The 22,936-nt window shown below is 41.3% G+C and overlaps 1 protein-coding gene across 3 annotated transcripts in view; it reads right to left on the reverse strand.

The window, feature by feature from the left end:
- The window catches only part of dok6 (docking protein 6), a 56,690-nt gene that overhangs the window by 8,588 nt on the left and 25,166 nt on the right, over positions 1-22,936 (reverse strand). For 2 of the 3 annotated variants that reach the window (XM_086306126.1, XM_086306125.1), the window contains exons 3-8: positions 19,208-19,315; positions 13,338-13,452; positions 9,588-9,707; positions 7,771-7,960; positions 7,246-7,384; positions 6,087-6,192 (exon numbers count right to left, since the gene is read on the reverse strand). In XM_086306126.1, the coding sequence (XP_086162252.1) occupies positions 6,087-6,192; positions 7,246-7,384; positions 7,771-7,960; positions 9,588-9,707; positions 13,338-13,452; positions 19,208-19,315 (778 nt within the window). Of the gene's footprint in view, positions 1-6,086; positions 6,193-7,245; positions 7,385-7,770; positions 7,961-9,587; positions 9,708-13,337; positions 13,453-19,207; positions 19,316-20,365; positions 20,592-22,936 lie in introns of those variants that run through there. The other variant, XM_086306127.1, reaches the window with a different exon arrangement.

Consider the following 22,936-nt stretch of genomic DNA (forward strand, 5'->3'; position numbering starts at 1 on the left):
CAGTTTTTGCATTTACTATACATCTACAATACTTCATGTTGCCTGTCGCAGATAAGACGGGGTTATCGTCTTGTCCCTTTGATACTTGCTACCTCTCGGAAAAAATCCCCTCGCATCGCACCCGGCCGATCAAACTGGGTACAGCTCTCTATTTCATTAGAATTGCTAATGCTACATCACTAAACTACAGAGCACAATAAAATGCAGGCGTGAGAGAGAGAAAGACGGCGTGCAGGCGAAACATGCGCGCGCACGCACACAAAAATGGGAACACGCCAAAACACAAGCATCCCCGTCCCTTTCCTTCCCAGTATTAGAGTTGGTAATCGAACCATTTCCGACAGGTGTGGCGCCTCGCTTTTTTTCAACTCGGAAACTTTAAAGTGCACTTCCTCTGCATCAGCAAACTCGGAGGACACGGCAGTTTCACCGAAACCCAAAAGAGTGAATAACATTAGAGTAAAGAGAGTAAACCAGCGGTATAAACCATAACCTGTCTCAGTATGACGTATCTTGTGAAGATGAAAACACCAATCTAAGGTCATATTTAAAAAAGCTGAATGCTTTGATGGGGCTGGATTTAGTTGAAAACGGATGAAAAGCTCTCTTTCCTTTTAAACAAGATGCATTTTAGCATTATCTTTGTCAGTTACAGCAAACAAGGCTTTTGGGATGTGTTTTTGAGACAATTCCAGCTCAGTAAAAAGCAGATGTTAAATATATTTGAATAAAAGAGTGACACTACTTTTACTGCCAAGTCCACACATTTACTGACACAAAGAAATAAACAAATAGGTGAATAAACCTCAGCGGGGGGGGGGGGGGGGGGGGGACTGTGTTCCTTAATTATTCCACCGGACCCGCAGGGTATTTGAAAGCAGCCCGAGCATGACTCAGCAAATTGACTGTGCTGATTGGATATTCATCATGCACAGAGTGATACAGCCAGGAAGCAGACACAGCCAGCTGTATCATGGTCCAAGAATCTGACTTCCTACCTATATTAGGGTCCAAATTATTATTCTGGGAGCTAATAGCATAATTATTAAAAAAAGAAAAACTCACAACCTGCAGCCATGTCTACTGAGGGTGTTTAAATCTGTCTGTGTACTGAAAGACAGACTGTTTTGAGCTTCTAAGATATTTTTAGGCACCGATTTCAACTTAGTCTGATTTTTAAAAATATTGTTAATTAACAGTGATAACTACATAATGAGTCAGCTGCAATCTGGGAACCCATTGGCTATTGTCTGATGACTCAGTCCCTTGGAACGAGTGCCAGCATTTCAGAGCTTCCGGTGTAGCCAGCAGATATCACGGCCAAGATATCTTGTCCATTGTTCATGAACGCAGATAATTCTTTTAAAAAAAGCAAGAAACCCCCCAAAGGTTTCAAGATGTTATTATGGAAAATTTAACTGTTGCTTTGCTCTTCTGCATTCAGGGAAACAACAGGGTTGGTTCCTTGCATGCAATCAGAGTCTGATTACATGTTATATATATGGATCATAAATCGTGTTCCGTATTTTGCATATTCATATTCAAACCTTTGTTTATAAAGACGCAACCAAGCTAAGCTGTGTGTTTAGCTGTTGAATAGATGGTTGAAAACAGATTACTCAAAGTAGTGGATGCCATGTCTGCTGCAGTGGCCTCTTTTAGTAAGAATTTTGTTAACAAATCAAAGACAGTTTTGTTCTGATCCCCCCATGAATGGATTTGGTGGCTCTGTAATCCTGTTGTGGGGCATTTTTCCAGCATGGTTTCTTCCAGGGGTCTCAAATCTGGAGTTCTTGTGCCCATCTCCATTTCTCTGATACGACTATGGTACCGAAGAACAGAATTTCTAAAAACATTTTCCTTTAATTCATCATCACTTAAAATGGTTCTTTCCAATGGGGAAAAAAAATGTGGATTTTTCACACTGATTTTGTTTTTGTTACTAAAACGTGCGTTGCATTCTGGGTCTATCACTCAGTGCATTATTGTTTTAAATTTGCTGAACCTCAGTAACGCTGGATGTATACACATACATGTGTAGTACTGAGTCCATCTACTTATGGATTCCAAGTTCAAAAGGTCATGGAGGAAAACAGATGGTTTATCAGTGGACAGACCTGTTTCCTTTACTGCTGCTGCTTATGCCTGAATTACACTCTATATATAGAGCCTATGATGTAGTCCACTGGTATCGCCGCTTTTATACCTGTCGTCGATAGCAACATGTGATTACATTTCTAGCTAGGTTTATATTTGGTCAAAGCGTGGGGTTTAAAGAGGGCATGCCTACGGCACAGATCTAACAAGGACATAAAAAAAACGATTACCAGCACGCTTTATCAGTAACTAGAATTTAAACTAAACTGAAACCAGCCTTTTTATCATCACTTTTTCTATTCGACTGCTATATGTTACAAAAGTACAGGCTAGTTTTAATTTGATTCACTGGGACAAAGAGTGCAGTGACTGGTTTTTTTTTTTTTTTTTTTAAGTGCTCAACATGTTAATAAATATTTTGTCCTGCTCTTCAAAGTTTTTCCAGTTTTATTAGTAAAAAACTCTTTTTTTGGTAAAATGATTTCATAGATAACAAATGACAAATTAAAGTTCCAAATAATCATAAGTATCCCACTGGATGTGGTAAAGATTTAAATTATTTATCCCTGAATTATGGTTTGCAGCTTCATTCAGATTTTGGGGGTCAACAGTCGCTCCAAAATGTGTCTTGAGAGTAAATATTTTCAAGAGAGAAGGGTCAGTGCATCAAATCATTATGAAGCTGCTAAGCTTGAACACATTTATACCCAGCTATGTAGAGAGTGGACAGCAGGTGTGATGAGCATAAAGATGTTATGGCTTCACAGTTATCAGATCTTAATCCAGCTGAACATTTACGGGCGATTCAGGAAAAATGATGTTCATTCCTCCAGCTGACTTCCAGAGACCTTCATGAGAGTCAGTGGGTCACCTAACAAATTACTTATACACTGTATGTTGATTTTTCCTTTAATTTGTTACCTGGCTGTAGCAATCAATTGTTAAAACCAGTTGAACAAATTTGGAACATGTCAATGAAAGGATGCTTTGACCTCCAGGGAGGTGCAGGCCTGCCAATAAGGAATCAATGCAATTAATGTGCGAGGCCGTCCTCATCCATGTCTTACAGCCATGTTAAGCGAATCGCCACCCCGCCCCGTCCGACATCCCAAACATCCCATGTCGCAACAGGACTTAAACTCCCGTCACTCCCCAGAACAACCTCGTTGTCCTCTTCGCCTGACGAGACCTCAAACGTCCTCAAACACACTGATGCATTCAATTTATTCATGGAAAGGGTGGAGAGATAATAGCAAAGCAGAATGTGCACGAGCAGGAGAAGGTGGAGGGTTGTTCCAAACGTGGACCGACATGCAGAGAAAGTGTGGGAGGACCAGTGGATATGCCAAGGTGATGGATGAGAGAGAAGCTCCTCTGCTCACCAGAGTTTGGAGAGGAAGAGTTTAAAAGGAGACTTTACAGTGACTGAGCTTATAAATAATGACCCCAAGGTGGAAGCTTCTCCGTTTAGTGTATATGAGTAAAAACATGTTGATGTTTGGAATGGAAGACTTGCGTTTTGCTTTTAAGCTTATCGGCCACAATTAAATGATAATGAAAAAAAGAGAAAAAAAAACACCCCAGCCTTAGCTTTTCAAAAGAAAATTATGACGTCAGAGCGACTTCCATCTTAGCCTGGCTTTCTGTTTAGCTCTATCAGTGAAAGCCAAAAGGCCCATAATCCTCAGATAAGTCTACTAATCAACTAATACCACGGACAGAGCATAATCGCATCAGCTCACTAATCACCTTTCTGCCTCTGGTCTACATCTAGACATTAAACACACACACATACACACACTCTCTTACTCCTTCTGAAGTATACGTGTACATTAAGTGCACACAGAGGACAAACAGGGCTGAGCTTGGACGCATACGGACCACCTGCTGCATTATTAATGCACTCGGTTCGAGACGCTCTCGCTTACTCGCACACGTGCGCAAACACGAATGTGCTTTCTTTCACAAATCATTCTTGTCTTTTATACTGTAATTTAGATATGCTTGTGCGTCTCTGCTTTTAGTTATCAAAGAAAAAGACATCCTCAGAGAGCTCAGAACATCAGTCAAATTCTTAGGAGGGTGTGAACGGGGATGGAAATCAAGAACAGGTTCCAAATAGTCAAATCCACCGGAAACCTCCAAGCTCGCCGATTCCTTTTTAATCAATGCCGCCGTGTTTTTCCGACAGCTGCGCATCCCAAAACAGTCACGTCAAACTCGTGGCAATGGAGTGAGTCACAAAGCCTTTTTTTTCCTGCTGTGTTTCTAGACTGAGATAACACAACAGTTGGGTTGACACTGAAAACCTGCGTAGGCCTATATTTTTTTTTTCTTTTCCAAGCACAGAATATTGAACAGGAATCAACTGAGAATGGGTGAATAATCAGATCCATATGTAGAATCAATCGAGTGTTCTCAATATTCAGGTGTGAGCCGCTCTCCTGGGCGTATGTGCACTGGGTTACATTTTAGCCTGTAGTAGATTTGCTTTAATGTTTGTACTGCATCGCCCAGCTTCTTCTTCTCCCGAGCCTCAGCTGGTCAGCCAACATGACATTATCCTGGAGGATACCTTCACAAACTCGAGAATTCATTTTCCGCACAATGACGGCGAGCCGTCCAATCCCCGAGGCGACAAAGAAGATCCAAATCGCGATGCCCCCCTTTCGCTTCAGTTCACCTTTTGATGTTTTCATGTTGGCATGCAGGGCCTTTTCATGCTATACATAGTGCAACGTGTTCTTCCCAAACAATTTAAGCTTAGTTTAATTAGCACACAAAAGATTTTTCAGGTGCAGTACAGCATGAAGGAGCTTTGTGGCAACTTAAGGTGTGCAGTGATGTTCTTTTTTAAGCAACTTGCTCTGTTGCGTTCTGCCAAGGACACCGTGCAGTCTTTCCGCTTGATTTGCATACGGCAGATTCACAAAGTGGAACAGAGATGTTAACCTAAAGCCTTTTTTGGGCTTCTTTTTTTAAGTCTCTGAGCTTTTGAAGTTATCTATTTAGGCATCCACTTCTAGAGAGAAGCTAAAGAGCTAAATTATATCCATTTGTACTGACTTTGTTTGCGTGGAAGAAAGAAGATAACTTTGTAACATTCCCCAGCTTCATAAAAAATTTGCTATTTAAGATCAAAAGTCTCTAATATCCCTGATTCACACCATATATCATGTTTCATTGATTTCACTCCTGAATCCAATTAGCTTTAACTGATGCCATTATCCTAAGGGTGCACATTCTCTTTACAACCTAGTCTCATTTATGTATTAGATACGGACAAGAACAATAGCGCGCAGGCAATTCGTGATTATGCGATAAAAAATAATTTGTGTCATTAAGAAAACAGGAAGCGTCTCAGCTCCCAGCTCAGACTCAGGAGACAGAAACTCCTAGCTCGACTTGTAAGTTGTTGTTTAAGACAAAAGGACACGCTTTGAGATGAATATGGTTGTGAATTTCCTCTAGATATAAAAAAATAAATACATTTATTCATAGCTTAGATTATGATCTGACTACCTTAAGACAAATTTGAACCTAAATCTGGATATTTTCCATTATTGTTGGCTAATTTTTCTGTATGATTAAACTCAACAGGAGCCTAACATTTTACCAAAGATCTTAATAGCAAAGCGGAGAGAGCTCACCCGCTTGTGTTGAGTTTGTGACTATAAACATTGGTGCTTACACAGAGTGGAACTCATCTGCTTTCATTTTCTTGAACTCAAGCTTATCAGATGTGCATCAGATAAGGCTGAGTTTGCATGCCAGACATGAGATAAATGCAACTACCAGCCAATGCACGAGACACAAACAGTAATTTCTTTAAAAAGTACATATTTGTAAAAGTATATAGTGCTGAAATACACAGAGGTAAAAGCTAAAGCCATAACTGTCGTGTAATCCTCATTAGCAGTTTTTCAGTCTTGCCGGTGAGCCAAAACCCCAACCCGTGCATATGACAATTAGTGACTTCTTGTTTGTACCTTGGTAGCTGTACAGATCCCCCACGCTGGTCTGACGCGTGATGTGCTGCCAGTAGGCGCTGCGTGGCAGGGAGATGGACTTAGTTAGCGTCTCTCTGGAGTGGCTCTGGAACAGACAGAGAACGCATACAGTGTCTCTCACTTTTCTGTCACTCTCAGTCAGTCGCTCACAACAGGTGATATTGCTCTGCATAGTCAGTAAACAAACAGCATGGGTAATACAGCATATTAGAGACTGAATGGCATGTTTCTGCTATGAATGGCTGCGTGATGGGTGAGATGAACACTCGTTCGGGGTCCCCGTGTTGTTTTGCCAGGGAATGATGCGTTTTATATTTTTGCGTTCAACATGAAACCAAAGACTCCCGTCTAGAAAAAGCAGCTTGAAATACATTAAGTGTTGAAAAAAATATGGATTTACCCAGCAGTAAACATGCCATTTCCCCCATTCTGCTACATGAGCGGTCAGTTTTCTGTTGCTGAGCGTACATTTTATAGAGCTAAGGGTAGCTGCATTTGGAAAAGTTCCCAAATGGTGGGGTCCAGGAGCATGACCATATGGTCAAGGCTCATCAAACACTAGGCAGGCCTACATAAATAAAGAATACAGACGATAGCAGGGAGGATGGGAGGAAGGAAGAAACGCACGGGATGATGTTGTGGTGGAAGGAGGAAACCGAGGCCAAGACGGCGGGGTGTCAGAGGGCTCCTGGTCCAAAGCGGCAATACAGTACCTAGAGAGAAATGTGTGTTGTGTGTGTGAAAATCATGACCTATTGCCTGCTTTCTGCAAAAAGCCTCAATGAAATGCTCCTCAGATCAGCCTCAAACAGGCAGGGAAAGAGCTGCAGAAATACCAGAGGAAGAAAGGTGTTTTATTAAATTACAGTAATATGTGTCTAAGTGTGTGCACAGATGGAGTCTTTGTGTTTCTTCTGGCATCAATTTCAGCAGGATGCTTTAACTACAGAAAGCGAAGCTCACTATGTTAGTGATACGTAATTATTTCGACAACAACTTCATGTTGATACCAGCATTGATTATTAGCCGCTTGTTATGCTGGCGGTACAAGAAGGCAGTTGTCGGGCTTATCAAGTGTGGCTGGTGGATATAAGATAAACAACGGAAGAGAGAGAGAAAAAAAAAAGCACAAATGTACCTGGGAGCTCTTCTCCATCTCCTCCATCATCCTCTCATGCTGCTGGGCAATGGCCAGCGTGGCCGAGTGGACCCGCTGGTAGATCATCTCCCCCTCCCGCGTCTGGAACGTGAACAAACCCTCTCCTGTGTCACACATCCTGCGCCAGGAACACACACACAGAGACCCACTTTGATCGCGCTCACTCTCAGATTGCTGATCTACAAATATCCATGGCTGACTGTTCAGTTACAGAGAGAGAGACACTATAATAGCCCGCTGGAGTCAAACACATAAACACATGCGTGAGTAGATACAGTACACAAACACAGACACACGCTCACAGAGGCACCTGTCACATCGTCGCCTGAAGGGCTCTGTGGCAAATGCTGATATCCTGGGATGTTTCGGATATCCGAAGTTGCTTTGTTGAAGTTTTTATAACCTTTCCAAAACTAAGTTTTTCACTCCCACTGCTAACATTTCAATCACACGTAAGACAACAGCAGGCATGAAATATTTGCATGCACGTACGCACACACGCACCTTCCGGACTCGAAAGTGAACCAGGTGGAGTCTCTGCCGTATCTGCGCAAGGAGCTGAGGGGCCACATGACGAGTTTGAGGCGAGCGTTGTGAATGTCCCACAGATAGATGTTTTCATGAGTGATCTGCATGGTGCACTCCCCGTAGATGTCCAGGTTGGGGGTGGGCATTAGGTACACGTTGAAGCGTTCTGAAACAATTCACAGCAGACTTACTTGAAGGTGGGATCCCACAGCGAAGAGTGCGGTTTAACTGAGCGTAGATGTGGGTTGTGTCATTCGCAACAGCAAATGGTGCTTTAGAGGGTGGATAAAATATAAGCCACATGAGGTGACTAGTCGGGGGCTGCGGTTTTGTTTAAATTTTAAAAAGGTTATGAATTATTATTATTGAAATATTGCAAGGTTACTGAACATGGCTTCTATCGCAGAAGTAGAGAAAAACTACGATGCAGAAGGCATTTTAAGCAGTACTTTACTGACTTCAACTGCAGTGGGTCTAACCGGCCATCCAGTGAGCTGCACCGGAATCAGTGAGCCAGATCTGCCCATTCATATTAAAGCATTTCTCTGAGGCAGGCAGACAGAGAGAGTCAGAGAGACAGTGTGGGGGGGGGGGGGGAGTCCTCCATGATCTAAATTAGTTCTCACTAATTACACTTAATGATTCAAAATAAGCCATGAGTCTGCAGTGGATAGAGAATGGCAGTGTCATGGTGTGGCGTATTTTTAGGGACAGTGAAAATGAACTCTGATCTAATTATCAGCCCCTGCTGTTTGGGGAGGGCTACTAATTGAAATTGCAGGCTAAAGCCTTTTGTTTCATTCACTCAAAGAGGCAGCGGAGAGGTACGAGTTCAGTTAATCTCCATAACACTTTGCTGAAAGCTTTGTAGGAGCAACAAACAGCAGGATTTCTGCCACAGCTGAAGAGAGAGCGAGTGTTACAGTTCAACTGGCTCCCCACTCCCGGCACAGTCAAAACGTTTCGTATTGATACCGTAAACGAATGAAGCCAAGTTCATGTTGAGGAGTACAATTTCACTCTGCAGCCGCAACGGGATGTAATGGGTCGAAATGACGGCAGGTTCTTTTCAATTCCTCGCCCCCTTTTTTCGACTTTAAACTGCTCGTTTTTGCCTGTTGCCTTTTCGATTTCCTCCGCGACTTTACAAATTACACAGGGAATGAGTTCCACTGTGATAGCAGAGCCCTGTTGTCTCCTCTCTTTTCCATTTTCATTTCCTGTAAGTGGAATATGTGGGGAGGCACATTTTTTTCACATGGCTTTAGGAGACATAATCTCATCCATCTCTGTGACAAGCTTCATTATGAGGGAAGCCAGTGATGCACAGCACTTCTCATTAGGCCTGGAACAGAGCCCCGGCCGCAGCCTGTGACTGACCTGTGCTCTCTCACACACACACACACACACACACACACACACACACACACACACACACACACACACACACACACACACACACACACACACACACACACACACACACACACACACACACACATTCTTCTGAAGTCTTAAGTTGAACCCTTGTGTGTGCTAATGTAAGTATGGGCTGTAACATGGGACATCAAATCAGGTATTGGCAAAAAAAAGAAAAAGGCCATTATTAGTCCGGCCTAATTGGACAGCGGCTGTTCTCCATTCACCTAACCCTCTGAGGTCTTAGTTGCTTTAACACATAAAGGCCTGGACTGCATCAGCTAACTGCTCGGTGGCAGGCTGAGTGAGCGAGATTTACCCTGAATGGCTGTCTGTGTTAGCCCCGTGTTAGCAGGGACTAATTGGGCACTCACCGTTCTGCTCCCGCTGCACCCCCGCTGCTAACAGGTCTGGCTCTCCCAGGCTGATGTCATTGAGACGGCTGCCCAGGCACTCCATGCACAGCAGCTTACACCATTCCTCTGCATCCAGCTCTGCACACAGTAGCACAGCATAAAGGAATGTCCACCATTAACCACACACATACACGACAACACATACTGTACATGTTACACATACGAAATAAACCATCCATGGAATTTCAGGAGTAATGCGTTACATGCACAAGGCAACAGTACAGCAAACAGTGAAAGGACTGGGGGGGGGGGGGGATCAGTCTGATTGATTTGGTGCAGATTAAAAAAGGCAGTGGATTCTGTCCAGATGAAGACGGGGTTTCTCCTCCATTATCTGCCAATACTCAGCTCTAAGGCTATAAAATATAAGTAGCACAGCTAAAACAATATGGCCAGAGTAAATCTGAAACTAGCGATAATCTACTCAAGTAATCAATAAGCTATTTCCCAAATTGGAGAAGGAATTTTGCTTGTTAGCTGGAAAGGAAATACATTAATTCAACTTTTTTTTTTTTTTAAGTTTTATACTCTCTTTCCCTTCAGACATAGTTAGGGTGAATGTTTCCACCACAATAAGCAATCAAACATATAACCTGGCTATAGAGTCATATTTAGTGTAGAAAGGCAGTTTACAATCATTTTGCATTTTCCAAAATAAGGTTGTCAAAATTAGCATGAATGTGTAACACATCAGATGGCTTTTACTTTGAAAAGGCTAATGGACCGCCCTGCAGTGCCTCTGATTGGGTTGTGTTTAGCAGGTTAAGTGGATGCATGACTCACAAGGAACAACAATTGGCTGGAGGAGTGAATCAGAGACGCAGCAGGTCCAGAGCCACAGAGTAAATGACTTTTTCCCTCGTGGTATTTTAATTTCCACTAAAGGAATAATTGCTGCTTTTTGTTCCATTTCATTGTTTTATACATGCAACATTCATCTTCTATATTCCTACATAAACAGTCCTTTAAAGTGCAAAATGTTTGGATTTGATTGAAATGCAACTCCAGGATCTCGTCTCTCTTTACAAGTGTGCACATGAGCACCTTAGTAACGTGACATTATTATTTTTTCCAAACCCTTGTTACTACCTCTCTCAATGAGAAATTAAGAATGTATCCAAAATGCTGAAGTTAAGATTTGAGGGCTCTTTTTTTACCATTTCTTTTTTATTTCATTCCTACAGAAAGCAAATTAAGGTACCGCTTTAAGTGCCGCTGAGGTTTTACACAGAATCATCTGATCCAATAACTCCCTGAAATGCTGTAATGAGGTGAGCTAACCAGCTGTATTCATATTTAATGTATAGGTGGTATTAATAGTCTCCAAAGGTGCCTTAGCAGGACACCTTTGGGGGCACACGGGGTTACGAGTCTTGTGTTGGGGCTTTAACTTCCAAATTTATGTTTAGTAACATAGAGCCACAGTGAATGAGCATTGTTGGCTAATTTTGAGAAATTTAGGGAATTAGGACAATTATTGTTTCCTTCCAAAACAACAATCTTGGATTAAGGAAATGAGCTGCGTGGAAGAAGTTGCGCCTGCTACGGATGAAAGTCAAAAACGAAGCAGAACATTTATTGTGAGACAGACTTTTTAATTTAAGGCTAAGTGGAAACAAATGATTTCATGAATCAAATCTGGAAGTCTGTGTGGCAGTGTGTTACGTGTGAATACCAATTTTCCTTCCTGTTAAGTCAGAAAAATTGTGTTTACAGTGCAGAAGATTTCCAATTGTCTTACATGAACGTTTGGTGAAAGTCACTGAAGTGCGAAATGAGGCAAACGCCAGAGTTGTTTATCTTTCTGAAGCTCCCTGGCCCTGGAGAGCACTGGGATTTGTAACTATGGCCACTCATGTGTACAGAGACACATGTGCAAGTGTGGGAATTCTACCATGTTTCTGTGTTTGCTTACGAAAAAATCCTCATGCACTCGTGTAAAATGCGAGAGAACATTGGCGTGTCTTCCTGGCGTATTTGCCGCCATTGCAAGACAACCTGTTTGTCAGCTCAGCTCTGACAAGCATTGTCAATGGGACAGATCTACATTACTCTGCAGGGTGAAGGAAAGGTCTGCTGCTGCCTGGAGCGTTTCATTCACACATACAAAAAAGAGAAACTTTGGAGCCACACATTTACAGGCAGCACCAGCAGCTCTGAATTTGAGCTCTTTCCTCATGCCTCCCCAGATTCAGCTTTTCTCATTCAGTTGCCATGGCCTTCTTGGCCTCTAAACTCCCACACTTTTTAAGGCCAGTGAGTGGAAAATCAGCTAAGCAAACAGTTCATCAGCACAGAAGCAACCTCGCAACTCCATGTGCCATGCATGAAGAGATGTTGCGGGAGGATGTCTCAGTGTGGAGGTGTGCTGTGGAAAAGGATGGATGTGCTGGCAAGATGAAGCTGAAGTGACAGTATATGTGAGAATCAAATCAAAAGACAGTCGAGCTTTCTTTGTATTTCCTGTTTCGGGAGAAGGTGCCGTTATCCAGACAAATGCAAAATGTATATCCACTTGTATACGTGCTGTCAGGCCCCATTCGGCTGTGGAATTTAAAGAGTTGGCACACTTGACAGGATTCTCATCTCTTCAGGTCATGCTCATCTCTCCTTATGTGCATATTTGTCAGATGCACCCAAAGCTGTCAGGAATTTTAAATGATTTTTCCTTTGTTCCATCCTGTGTTTCCTCAACAGCACACCAAACAACACGGTACTGCTTAGATGGAGGCATAAAATGGTTATTTTTAAAAAACTAAAATATCAAGAGAGCTTCATGAGACCTAATTATCTGCTTTTTCTCTTTGCTTTTAAAAAACAGTGAACATCCAATTATTGGCACATTTGTATGAATGCCTTAAGAAATGACTGCACTTTAAAAATGCCAGTTTTTAAATCCATACACTCACTGTTGTTGCACTGTAGAAAATAGGCAGCATGCCAAATTTAAATCTGATACAACCTGAACCTCTTATTTACAGGATGCCACATTTTTGCTAATTTCCACAAATTTAACACTTGTGGATATCATGTGATGCAAGAGAAATGAAGGATATCAGATGTGGAAGGTTGATGGTCAAAAAAGGGGAAAAAGACACTCATACGGTGGTGTGAGAGGACTGATCTAGCAGAGGAGAGAGTTAAGATATGAGTTCACAACTCTCCATGTCATATGCGAATATTTCCAAATGCACACCTGCAAGAGTGGAGTTAAGATGTTAAGTAAGGTGCATCCACCTTACCTAACCCTCTGCTTTCAGCTTTGCACAAAAAACACATCCGTGTGCAGATCCAGAGCCTTCTTTGCTGTCTATCCACGTATTAGAAACAATCTGTATTGTTACAGTCTATAATTGAGTTGAAACACGCCGCAAATTATGCCCGATATCAGTTTTCATACCTGCACTATGAAAATCAATATTTCGGAACAGATCCTCCCACTTCTTAATATAGCGGCAAATGAGCATCACTTGGCTAAACTCCAGTTCTCCACTGCCTCCCTCATCTCACTCATTCTATTTGTCTTTCTCCTTCAACCTCTCACTTCTCACTCTCCTTCCACTTCTCGTCAAACTTTTCAAAAAAAACACGCCGCCAGTCCTCACCTTACACCTACCGGCGTATTTATAAGAAATGACACTTGAAATTGGTGCTGTCCTTGCTCCGAAGTGGCTAGAGAAAAAAAAAAATAGTAATTTTGATTTTTACCTGATTCGCAGGCGAATGTCTTGGACGTGTCGTCACAGAAGATGATCGCCACAGCATGCTTTTTTGTCTCCCGTGGCATCCGGGTAATGTTCTTGATGTTATGGAGCTCAGTGATCTAAAAAGAGAGTGTGGCAGGAGGATATTGCCTTGAATGAACACAGCTACCAGCAGCAGCTGCAGCAGCATGGTTTAATTGCAGCCTTGCACAGCTTTGCTGAAATTGCAATAGCAGTTAGAGGCTTAGCATTAAAGGGGTGAATTAAAACAAAACAAAACAAAAAAGGGCGATGGGGGTGATCTTAAGGGATACATAAACAGAAGTAGTTATTCGGCTGATTACAAAAAGTATCTTAAAACAGAAAGAAATCACACGCAGTGTCAGCTTCCTGCATCATAAAGCCTGCTGCAGCGTGATGTGTAAAATGTAAGTATGTTATTTATTTTAAAGGCTCCCCTATGAATAAACATGACCCGGTGCTCTTTCGGTATACACAGCACATCTATTGTTCATCTCCTCAAAGCTGCCCTTCCAGTCAATAGACAGGAGCGCGATCATAAGCATCTAAATCACTTTACCAGGAGATTGATTGAGCAAATGAAAAAAAGAGAAGATTACATTTAATTAAATATAAACCGCATTTACAGGCCATTTTGTTCAACAGTCTTCTCTGTGTTCACTCTGCCTAGTAGATAAGACCCATTGTGTAGTCCATTGTGTGCTAACTGTGGGCAGTTTGCCAGACTGTTGGGAATGAATTAGCTGGGCTCCCTGTATAGTACAGCTTGACTGTTAAAAGTTAAGGGACCAGACCTTAGACACACACAGGATATGTGGACTTGAGATTTCTGTTTGATAATATTAGATTTAATGCATTTGCCCCGAAATATTGAACTTCAACTGGAAATAAAACAGATGAAGAAGTAAATCAGAGGCTACAATACTGAAAGATAAGAAGTGCTTTGTTTTTTGTCCCGTTTGTTTATTTTTCTTATCCCCTCTCAAAGATGGTATCTAAATATTTCATATGAGATACGGTATGAATTTGTCCTCGGGCAGGCAATTCATAACTGACACAAAGTAAGCGTCAACGCTGGGAATTTCTAAGCAGTGAATGTCACCAGCCTCTCATCTCTTTCTTTCCCTGTTTGTGTTTAGTGTGTAACTGCGCATGTTTTAGTCTTTATCTGTGTGATGCGTGTGTGAAATGAGAGATTTGGGTGCATTCCCAGCCTGAGGTGCTTTAGTCCAAGCATAGTGAATCATTTCTGATGAGACCTATTTCCTCTCCCATTCTTTCCTCTTCATCTTTATTCATGTTTAGCTTTCATGCATAGCAGACATGAGGTGGAAGAGAAATCTCATGTTTGGAAAACTGGAACCCAAGTCATACTAGTGGCTCAGTGTAGTCTAACTTGTATGCTAAATAAAAGGTACCATCTTCTCTAAGTAGATTAGCCTACTAGCATGCTCATGTTTGCTAATTAGCATGAAACGTAAAGAGCGGCTGAGGTTAAAGAGAATGCAATTAGGTTTGCAGGTATTTTGAAGTTGAACTGTGAACTAAATTTAACAGAATTCCATCTAACAGCGGTCGACATGGGGTTAAAAGCTAGTTTTACAAGTGCCAGTGTTAGAGTAGAACAGCTGTTCTCCATCAAGTGGCTTCGTCTTCTAGCGGCTAACGATCTCTCCTGTTAAATCACAGTAAAGTACTGTTTATTGGTTTTCCAGCATGGAACTGTAATTTTACAGTGTTTCTGCTATAATCTAAAGCAGCAGTTTCCTATTGTGAAAATAATAAACAAAGTAACCAATGTTGGCTGGTTGAATATATTACTGTTGGCTCTCTTTCTGCAGTGTCCAAAGTGAGATTATTAATGTAAACTGTGTTGCAGTTGTACATTGCTCTAAAAAATAAATTCTTATTCTAAACATGTACTTGATCTTCAAGTCCTCATCCACCTGAATATACAGTACTGTGCAAAACAGGGAAGACTGTTAGTCATTTGAGCCACCCCTCATTTCTTTATATTTTGCTAGAAAAATGAACAACTGATGCTGTGATTTATTGAAACATTTGCAGCAAAATAAAAATATAAAACAAAAAAAAGAGTTTATGCAGGTCTAAAAAGCTTGACAGTCAATATTTGTTATGACCACCTTTGATCAACACAGTCTGAAACATTATTGTGATTTCTTTAGGTAGTCTTCAGAAATACCTCCTTGGGCTTTGAGGTTCTGCCTCTGGGGAGCCCAATCCATGACAGATAGTGTTCCCTTGTGTGTTTAGGTCAGCTTTTCTCATTTTTTACTCATTGTCAAGGACCCTTCTACTGAGACCACTTCTGATGAGACCTTGGGTAATAGTATATGGATCAACTGAAGGTCCAGAGCATCTCTCAGGTCCTGCGTCAGATCTTTACTCTATTTTTTTGCGGTTTCTTAAGGACAAGATTTTCAGTTCATCTTCTGTCAATAGATTTTTAGATCTGCCACTTCTTTTGTTGTCCTCTTGTCCACTTTCCCTACATTTTAAAAGAAAAAACTGCATGCCATGCTGACAAATATGCTAGGTTTTTAGCTAATAGCTCTTTGGAAAACAACTTGATGGTGTAAACATACAATTTTATCCCTTTCATAGCATGCTATGTGTTGCATTTTTCATAGTTTAAGCTAAAAAAAAAAAAAACACCTTCAGATACCTTGGAGAACTAGTGCTCAATACAAGAACGGCTGGCTCCTTGGAAGTAAAATATAAAGAAAGGATGTGTGGCCCAAGACATTTGACTACAAAAAGATCATCTTGTGGTATTTGCTCCCTTCCCCATTTGCTATGCACAGGAGCTGAGATTCAACAATTTGACATCCGCCCTGATAACGGATGATTAAGCAAATCTTGATTATGGAGTTTCATAGCGAGCTTAAACTTTACGCCCTACCCACACATGCTACAGGATTTTGTTCAGATGAGATCTGGTTCTGATTTAACATAAAATTTTAACATAAAATTTTAGACATAAAATATGAATTTAGTCATACGGCTTTTGTATAAAAGTGCAACATAGTTTGTACAATAATTTTTGCTATTTTGACCAAATTGGAGGAACAACCAGCTGCACTAGTGAGGCTCAGTCTGCTCAGCTCTCCCTGCTTTGCTGGTTAGTTCCACATCCATGTGTACAAATTAGGCATTTAGCTACAGCTCCATCATTTCATGTTAACTGCTCCTGTCAGGACCTCAGGAGAGCTCAGGAAATGTAGCACAAAGGAGAACAACTTTTCAGAGAGCTAAAAATATTCAGGGACTTTTTACTGCGTGGACCAGTGCTCCTCAGACAGCAAAAACTGCACAGGGAGAGGGAGACGAGTGGGAGAGAGAAGAGGGAATGGAGAAAGAAAGGGGAAAAAAAGCCAATCTCCTTTGTGTTGATTGTGTAAATCAGCCACCAGTGCAGCCTATTTCCCCCCAAAGCACTGCAGCGTTGAATGAAGCCCTCAGACAGGACCTTTCTTGATCTTTGTGGCGATGCATTACCAGGCGCACTGGTGCATGTGTGCACTCATCGCTCACTCCAGCACTGGGTGTATGAGATCCCTCTGGGAGGGGAGTTACAGCCACACAGGATGCCCCATGTGACAGCATGATGCAGTAGGCATAGAGATGTTTCATTCACAATACATGGCTGATACTGTAGCAGCAAAGCGAGCTAAGGAAATGGATCAAAACACCTACCTAGCTTGTATACAAGCTTTCTCAGACAGGAATGTGGAAAAAAATGTTAAATTCTACCAAAAATGAAAAATCTCACAGCTGACTCACAATCACAAGTAGTAAAGAGTAATAAATCTTCTCTCAAACATATTGCCTTATGAGAAACTGATGTCACAGTCCCCTATTATCTGCAGTTATCTCCCCTCATTATGATAAAACATAGTTCACAGTGCTACTCCTTTAACATCGTCTCCACTCACCATGATAATGAGCCATAATTGGAGTATTTCAAAAGGGCTTAAGAAGCAGGGAGTGAGATATTATACTCTGGATTATTACTTTCTGAAGGGAGGAAAAAGGCCCCAAAGGACAAGATAAAGTTACAAACTGTGTCTTAATAGATCCTTAACTTCATCATCTGAGGCCAATGGACAGAACTTAATACATCAAGATGAAAACAAGGCACAGTTGTGCACAACCATATTCCATAATCTTTTTATTCAGTGTAAAAAGCACCTTGTGAGTAATATACTCTTAAAAGATAAGCAGCAGATACTTTTCTTAGAAGTCGTGCTGGAAATTGAAAAAAATATACATATATCTTGAAAATCAGTTCACATGAGACTTTTACCAGAACATTTGTTTCTGTAGTTTGAAGAGGACAGGAGGATTTTAAGAGGACAGTTCCTGACATCTCATTTTTACTGGGGGACCACTTCCATCAGATTTTATCAGCTGAAGCAAATTAATTCCACCAATTGGCCAACCTGCAAAATGAAACTCGGCTGCCGTCTTGTAATTGTGCTCTGCATGTCAATGTCATCAGCATTTAGACAGTACCTTAGGCTGCTACATGAGGAGTCACACAGCAGGTTTAATCTTCTTTTGGGATTCAAGAGGACAAAGATCGGACAAACTTTTAGTTTCAAGGTCCTCTAATGACCTTAAATACCCACTGGGTGTTGCATATATGGTTTTCTATATATAGAGGCTACAGTTTCATCGACTTCAGTAGAGTCAAATACAAAGTGATGTCTAATGATTACATTAGACGAAAGGTCAGGGTGTTACTAAATCATCACGAATCATACTCTGGAGATTATGAATATTGATTCCTAATTTCACGGTAATGCGGTCACTACATGCTGCATTATCATGATCGACCAATGAACTGAGTGACATTGGCATCCTTAAACCTCACCACCCACAATGAGAATTTTCTCTCCAACACTGGGAATACCACAGCGTGGTACTGGTCCAGCACACAAAAAGTCAGCACTGTGTAAATAAATACAATGTAATATGTTACGTTGTTCAGAGTGACTATTGAGTACTTGTTTTGTTCATAATGTGTCATACAATAGAACAGAAAAGAACACACTCATGGCCACATGCCACTTTGTTAGCGTGGAAGTGAGTGGAGGCCCAAAATTAGCTAAAGTGAACCGTTGTGTTTCCCAAACCACAAGCCGGCAGCCTCAAAGAGGAAAGGATCAAAGCAGTAATGAGAAAGATTATGGAGATAAACATATTGGAAAACAATGTATCTAAAATGTGCTACATGAATCTGTTGCACCTGGTTTTGTTCAGTAAAATCTGTCAGGTAAAGGTGGAATCAGCAAAAAATGTTATCAGCAGGTCAAACTTGGAGGAAAATCAGAAACCTAATTCTGTTGAGAAAACTGCAATCGGTGCGTCTCTACAAAAATTATTTAATGATGTTTTAAACATCTTCAGATTTAAAGAAAATCCTTTTTGAGCCACAGATAAGGCCACAGATTTTCATATGAAAAAGTAATCCTAATCCCCACAGCTAAGAAGATGGATTATTTATTTCCTCTTTTAATCAGAAATGTTAAAATTCCCTGATCAATTTTAACATATTATTTTAAATATTTTGAACTCCTTGTCTTAACCTAAGACATTACACTGGGCTGGGAATATGAGGTTGTCATTTCATAGGGTGATGGACAGATTAATCAAGAAGTAACTGATAGATGATCACAACTCGTATTAGTCACAGCCATAGGATCAAAATCACAATCAATTATGTTGATCTAGTACTCAATAATCATTTTATCTACTAAAGAAGACATCAAGACAAACAGTTAATAAAAAAGGAATGATGTTAGTGATGTTTTTGAGTCATTTGTTTACCTTGTGGAAGCTCCTGAAGTAGGCTGCCTTCTCATCTGGGTACTTCTCTAACCGCCGGGGTCCTTTACTCGAGGCTTTCTTGAACACCAGCCAACACCTCCGGAAGATCTGACAACAGACAACAAATATTATGGTAACCGCAGATATAAAACTACACCATCATATGAAAGTCAGACCAGAATAAAATCAACTAGATAGAAAAATTAGCAAGATGAGCTATCATCCTGGAATCAAAACATACTGTTAATGCCAATAAAAAAAATCCCAAAACCAGCAAAACGTCCAAGCAAAGTGAATAAATATATTAGTGAAGCTGTGGATATTATATAAGGAAAAATAGATTGACCTCAGGGCTCATTCATCAAATTTAAAATTGGAAAGCGCTGACAAAAAATCAATAACACTGATCCTTACACTGATTGCTGAATACTTAACCACTATGAATTCTGGGAAATGTTATTTTATTTGAGAATGAAAGGATCAAAATGAGGTCAAACACCTCAACACAGTAGCACTTGTGGTATGAAGAACAACTTTAACCTGTGACCTTCGCTGGGGTCACTCCGAGTGAAAGGACCACACAGGTTGCTAGCAGTTTTTCCACTGCGTAAATTAAGATTTCACTTGGATCAGTGGCAACTCCAGTAAGTGCATGCCTTGGATTTGTAATGTTGATATTTTATGGGTACAGAGGACATTCAGACATTGGACCTGCTACATTTAAGGATCTGTTATTCTCAATCCTCAAGCAAATTACCGATGAGATGCAGCATTGGGAAACATCTAATTAGCTTCATGTTGATGGTAAGATTATCTGCATTCCTCTGAAGAACAATATTTTAAATGCCCCTCAGCACTTTTTATGTCATAGCAATAAACATTCATGACGATCTATTGAAAAATATATGAAAAATATAATCCTGTAAAAATATATCTTCTTATTACTTGTTAAATAAGGGTATTCAACTTTCTGCATCAGATAAAGATGCTGAAATGTAGAGTAACAATAGTAGTATCTATCTGAAGTCATGCCAGACTACAGCAGCAAAACTGCGAGGTGTGCTGAGTTAAGCTAAAAGGCTGTTTATGAAATGAGTAGGAGGAATTTGTGAGTTGTTCTTCGAAAGGTTACATAATCTCACTGTAAACACTCCAAACCTGCTGCGCTGGGATTTCGAAGGTGTGGTTTGGATCAGATTTATGACCGCCGGCAGAAAACAACATCCATCCAGCTGTCGTCAGATTCAGATTAAAATGTTGCTAAATCCTGTTGGGCGCACAGTTTGGTGACATAACCTTTTCACAGCAGAGCAGAGAGCAGATGGGGATAAAAGCAGATAAAAACTGTTAAATAACCAAGATAATTACTCATGGGGGGGAAATAATGGGAAAAGGTAATAATTTAAGAAATGAGTGTCCTGATGCCTAAGCTGTCAAAGGTGCTGTGCGGATAAATATGTGAGGGAAATGAAAATCAAATTAAAATGTTTTGGTGGAATCGAAAATCCTTTTTGAAATCCAAGATTCTGAATATTTTCATCCAATTATGAATAGATTTTCTCTGTGGTGCTCTGCTGTGCTTATTTATTTATTATCAATAAGCCAAATATGGCCTAAAACTACCAGCGCTAAAGCTTTACTTTAGATTTTGTGCCTACACAAACACATATTGTTGCAGAACTTGAAATAAACAATAATGTATTCGAAACACTTCAAACTCAACAAATAACTTGTGTTCCTTAGAGTTTGCAAACTGCTGTTTAAGCATTGCAATTTTATAACTTAGTTTAAACTTGGTGTAATGTGATTGCAATTGCAGATAACTTTGGGCCAATATTCTCATGCAGAGACATGTACTGTGGCCCTCTCTGGTGTAGGAGATGACTGTGCATTATAGTGATTACTGGGGGTGGAGGGGGCTGAAAAGCAACAGTCATTATCTATGGAAGCTGGGACCTGGGATCTGACTACTAACCTTATATTTTCTCACTCCAAGAGGCTCTAAAAGTGTTTAACTATGATTTAAAAGTCTCATTTTGAGTTGGTTCCAATAATGGAAAGACTAAAGTTGTAGTAGTTCATCAGCTGTCATCAATAAGATAGTGAAGAAAGAAAGTCTTGGGTAAATAACTGTGTTTGAGGGAAAACAAAATAACTTAAAATGTATATATCGTCCTGATATTTCCTTGCTTTACTTGATGGGGTTTTTTTTAAATTATTTTTATATTTTTTTTTGTTTAAACGTGCATCCACACTACAGGCCATTTGCTTGGTGTTTATTCCTTGAAGCTAGCTGCTGGTTGCAACTAGATTGTCCAACTACATAGTGTATAGGTAACCCTCTATGTCACCGGTGGCCAACTCCAGGCCTCGAGAGCCGGCGTCCTGCAGGTTTTAGATGCGTCTAAAACACAGCTGGTAAATGTCTAAATTACCTCCTCAACATGTCCTGAAGTTCTCCAGAGGCCTGGTAATGAACTAATCATTTGTTTCAGGTATGTTGACCCAGGGTGTTATCTAAAACCTGCAGGACTACAGCCCTTGAGGCCTGGAGTGCCCCACCCCTGAATTAGATTGTCCAACTAGATAGTGCATAGGTAACCCTCTCGGGCAGGGGTGACCAACTCCAGGCCTCGAGAGCCGGTGTTCTGGGAATCTATCCTCCCTCACAAACCATCCTACCCGTTGTTTCTGCACATACGCTGTGCATGCGCGTCTTAGCCGATATGATGCCTGACAGGAGCTTCCATGTAGTACTGAGGCAGGTTATTGGTCGGTAGTTGGAGGGGACCGGTCCCTTCTTGGGGTCCTTGGGGATCAGGACCGTCCGGCCTTCAGTTAGCCATTCCGGGTGTCTTTCGTTAACTAGCAGCTGGTTCATTTGTGCTGCCAGACGCTCGTGGAGTGCAGTCAGCTTCTTCAGCCAGTAGGCGTGAACCATGTCGGGCCCTGGTGCTGTCCAACTCTTCATACTGGAGACCCTTTCTTGGATATCTGCCACTGTGATGGTTACTGGACCCTGTTCAGGGAGGTCGCTGTGGTCTGCCCTCAGATCCTCTAGCCACTGAGCATTGCCGTTATGGGTTGCATCCTTCTCCCATATGCTCTTCCAGTATTGCTCCGTCTCCAGCCTTGGTGGTGCTGTTCTCTTATTGTTCCCTTGCCACTGAGAGTACACCTTTGCTGGTTCTGTGGAGAACAGCTGGTTTATTCTCCTGCCTTCTATCTCTCTGGTGTACCTCCTCAAGCGGCTGGCCAAGGCTGTGAGTCTTTGCTTGGCAGTTTCCAAGGCCTCAGGTATGGACAACTTGCTGTATTTCTTAGGCACCTTCTTTGTCGCACCTTTCTGCAACTCCGTTAGTTGGCTAACCTCCCTCCGTGCTACTTTGATCTTGCCCTCTAGCCTCCTTCTCCATGGAGGGTACTGCCCCTTGTGGCTGTTCAACTTGTAGCCAAGCATCTCACTGATCACTGCTGCCGTATTGTAGATCAGCTTGTTAGTGTCGGTAATCGTGGTTGTAGGTATTGCCCGTAGTGCTGCATTAACATCATCTAGCAGACCTTCTGAGGGTACTTCACGTAATCTTGGTAACCGGCTACGGGGGATCCAGGTTTCAAGCTTGGCCATGATCCTATTTTTCAGGTCAGTTCCTCTCGCACTCAACGATCCTTCTCCTATCGCACTTGGGGCTATGTACCCAATCTCGGGTGGGGGTGATGATATCTCCC

Source organism: Aulonocara sp. 'chitande type north' Nkhata Bay, linkage group LG9, assembly GCF_057382095.1.
Source record: "Aulonocara sp. 'chitande type north' Nkhata Bay isolate Kocher_YH1m ecotype deep benthic linkage group LG9, A_spYH_male_GT1.1, whole genome shotgun sequence".
Classification (NCBI taxonomy): domain Eukaryota; kingdom Metazoa; phylum Chordata; class Actinopteri; order Cichliformes; family Cichlidae; genus Aulonocara; species Aulonocara sp. 'chitande type north' Nkhata Bay.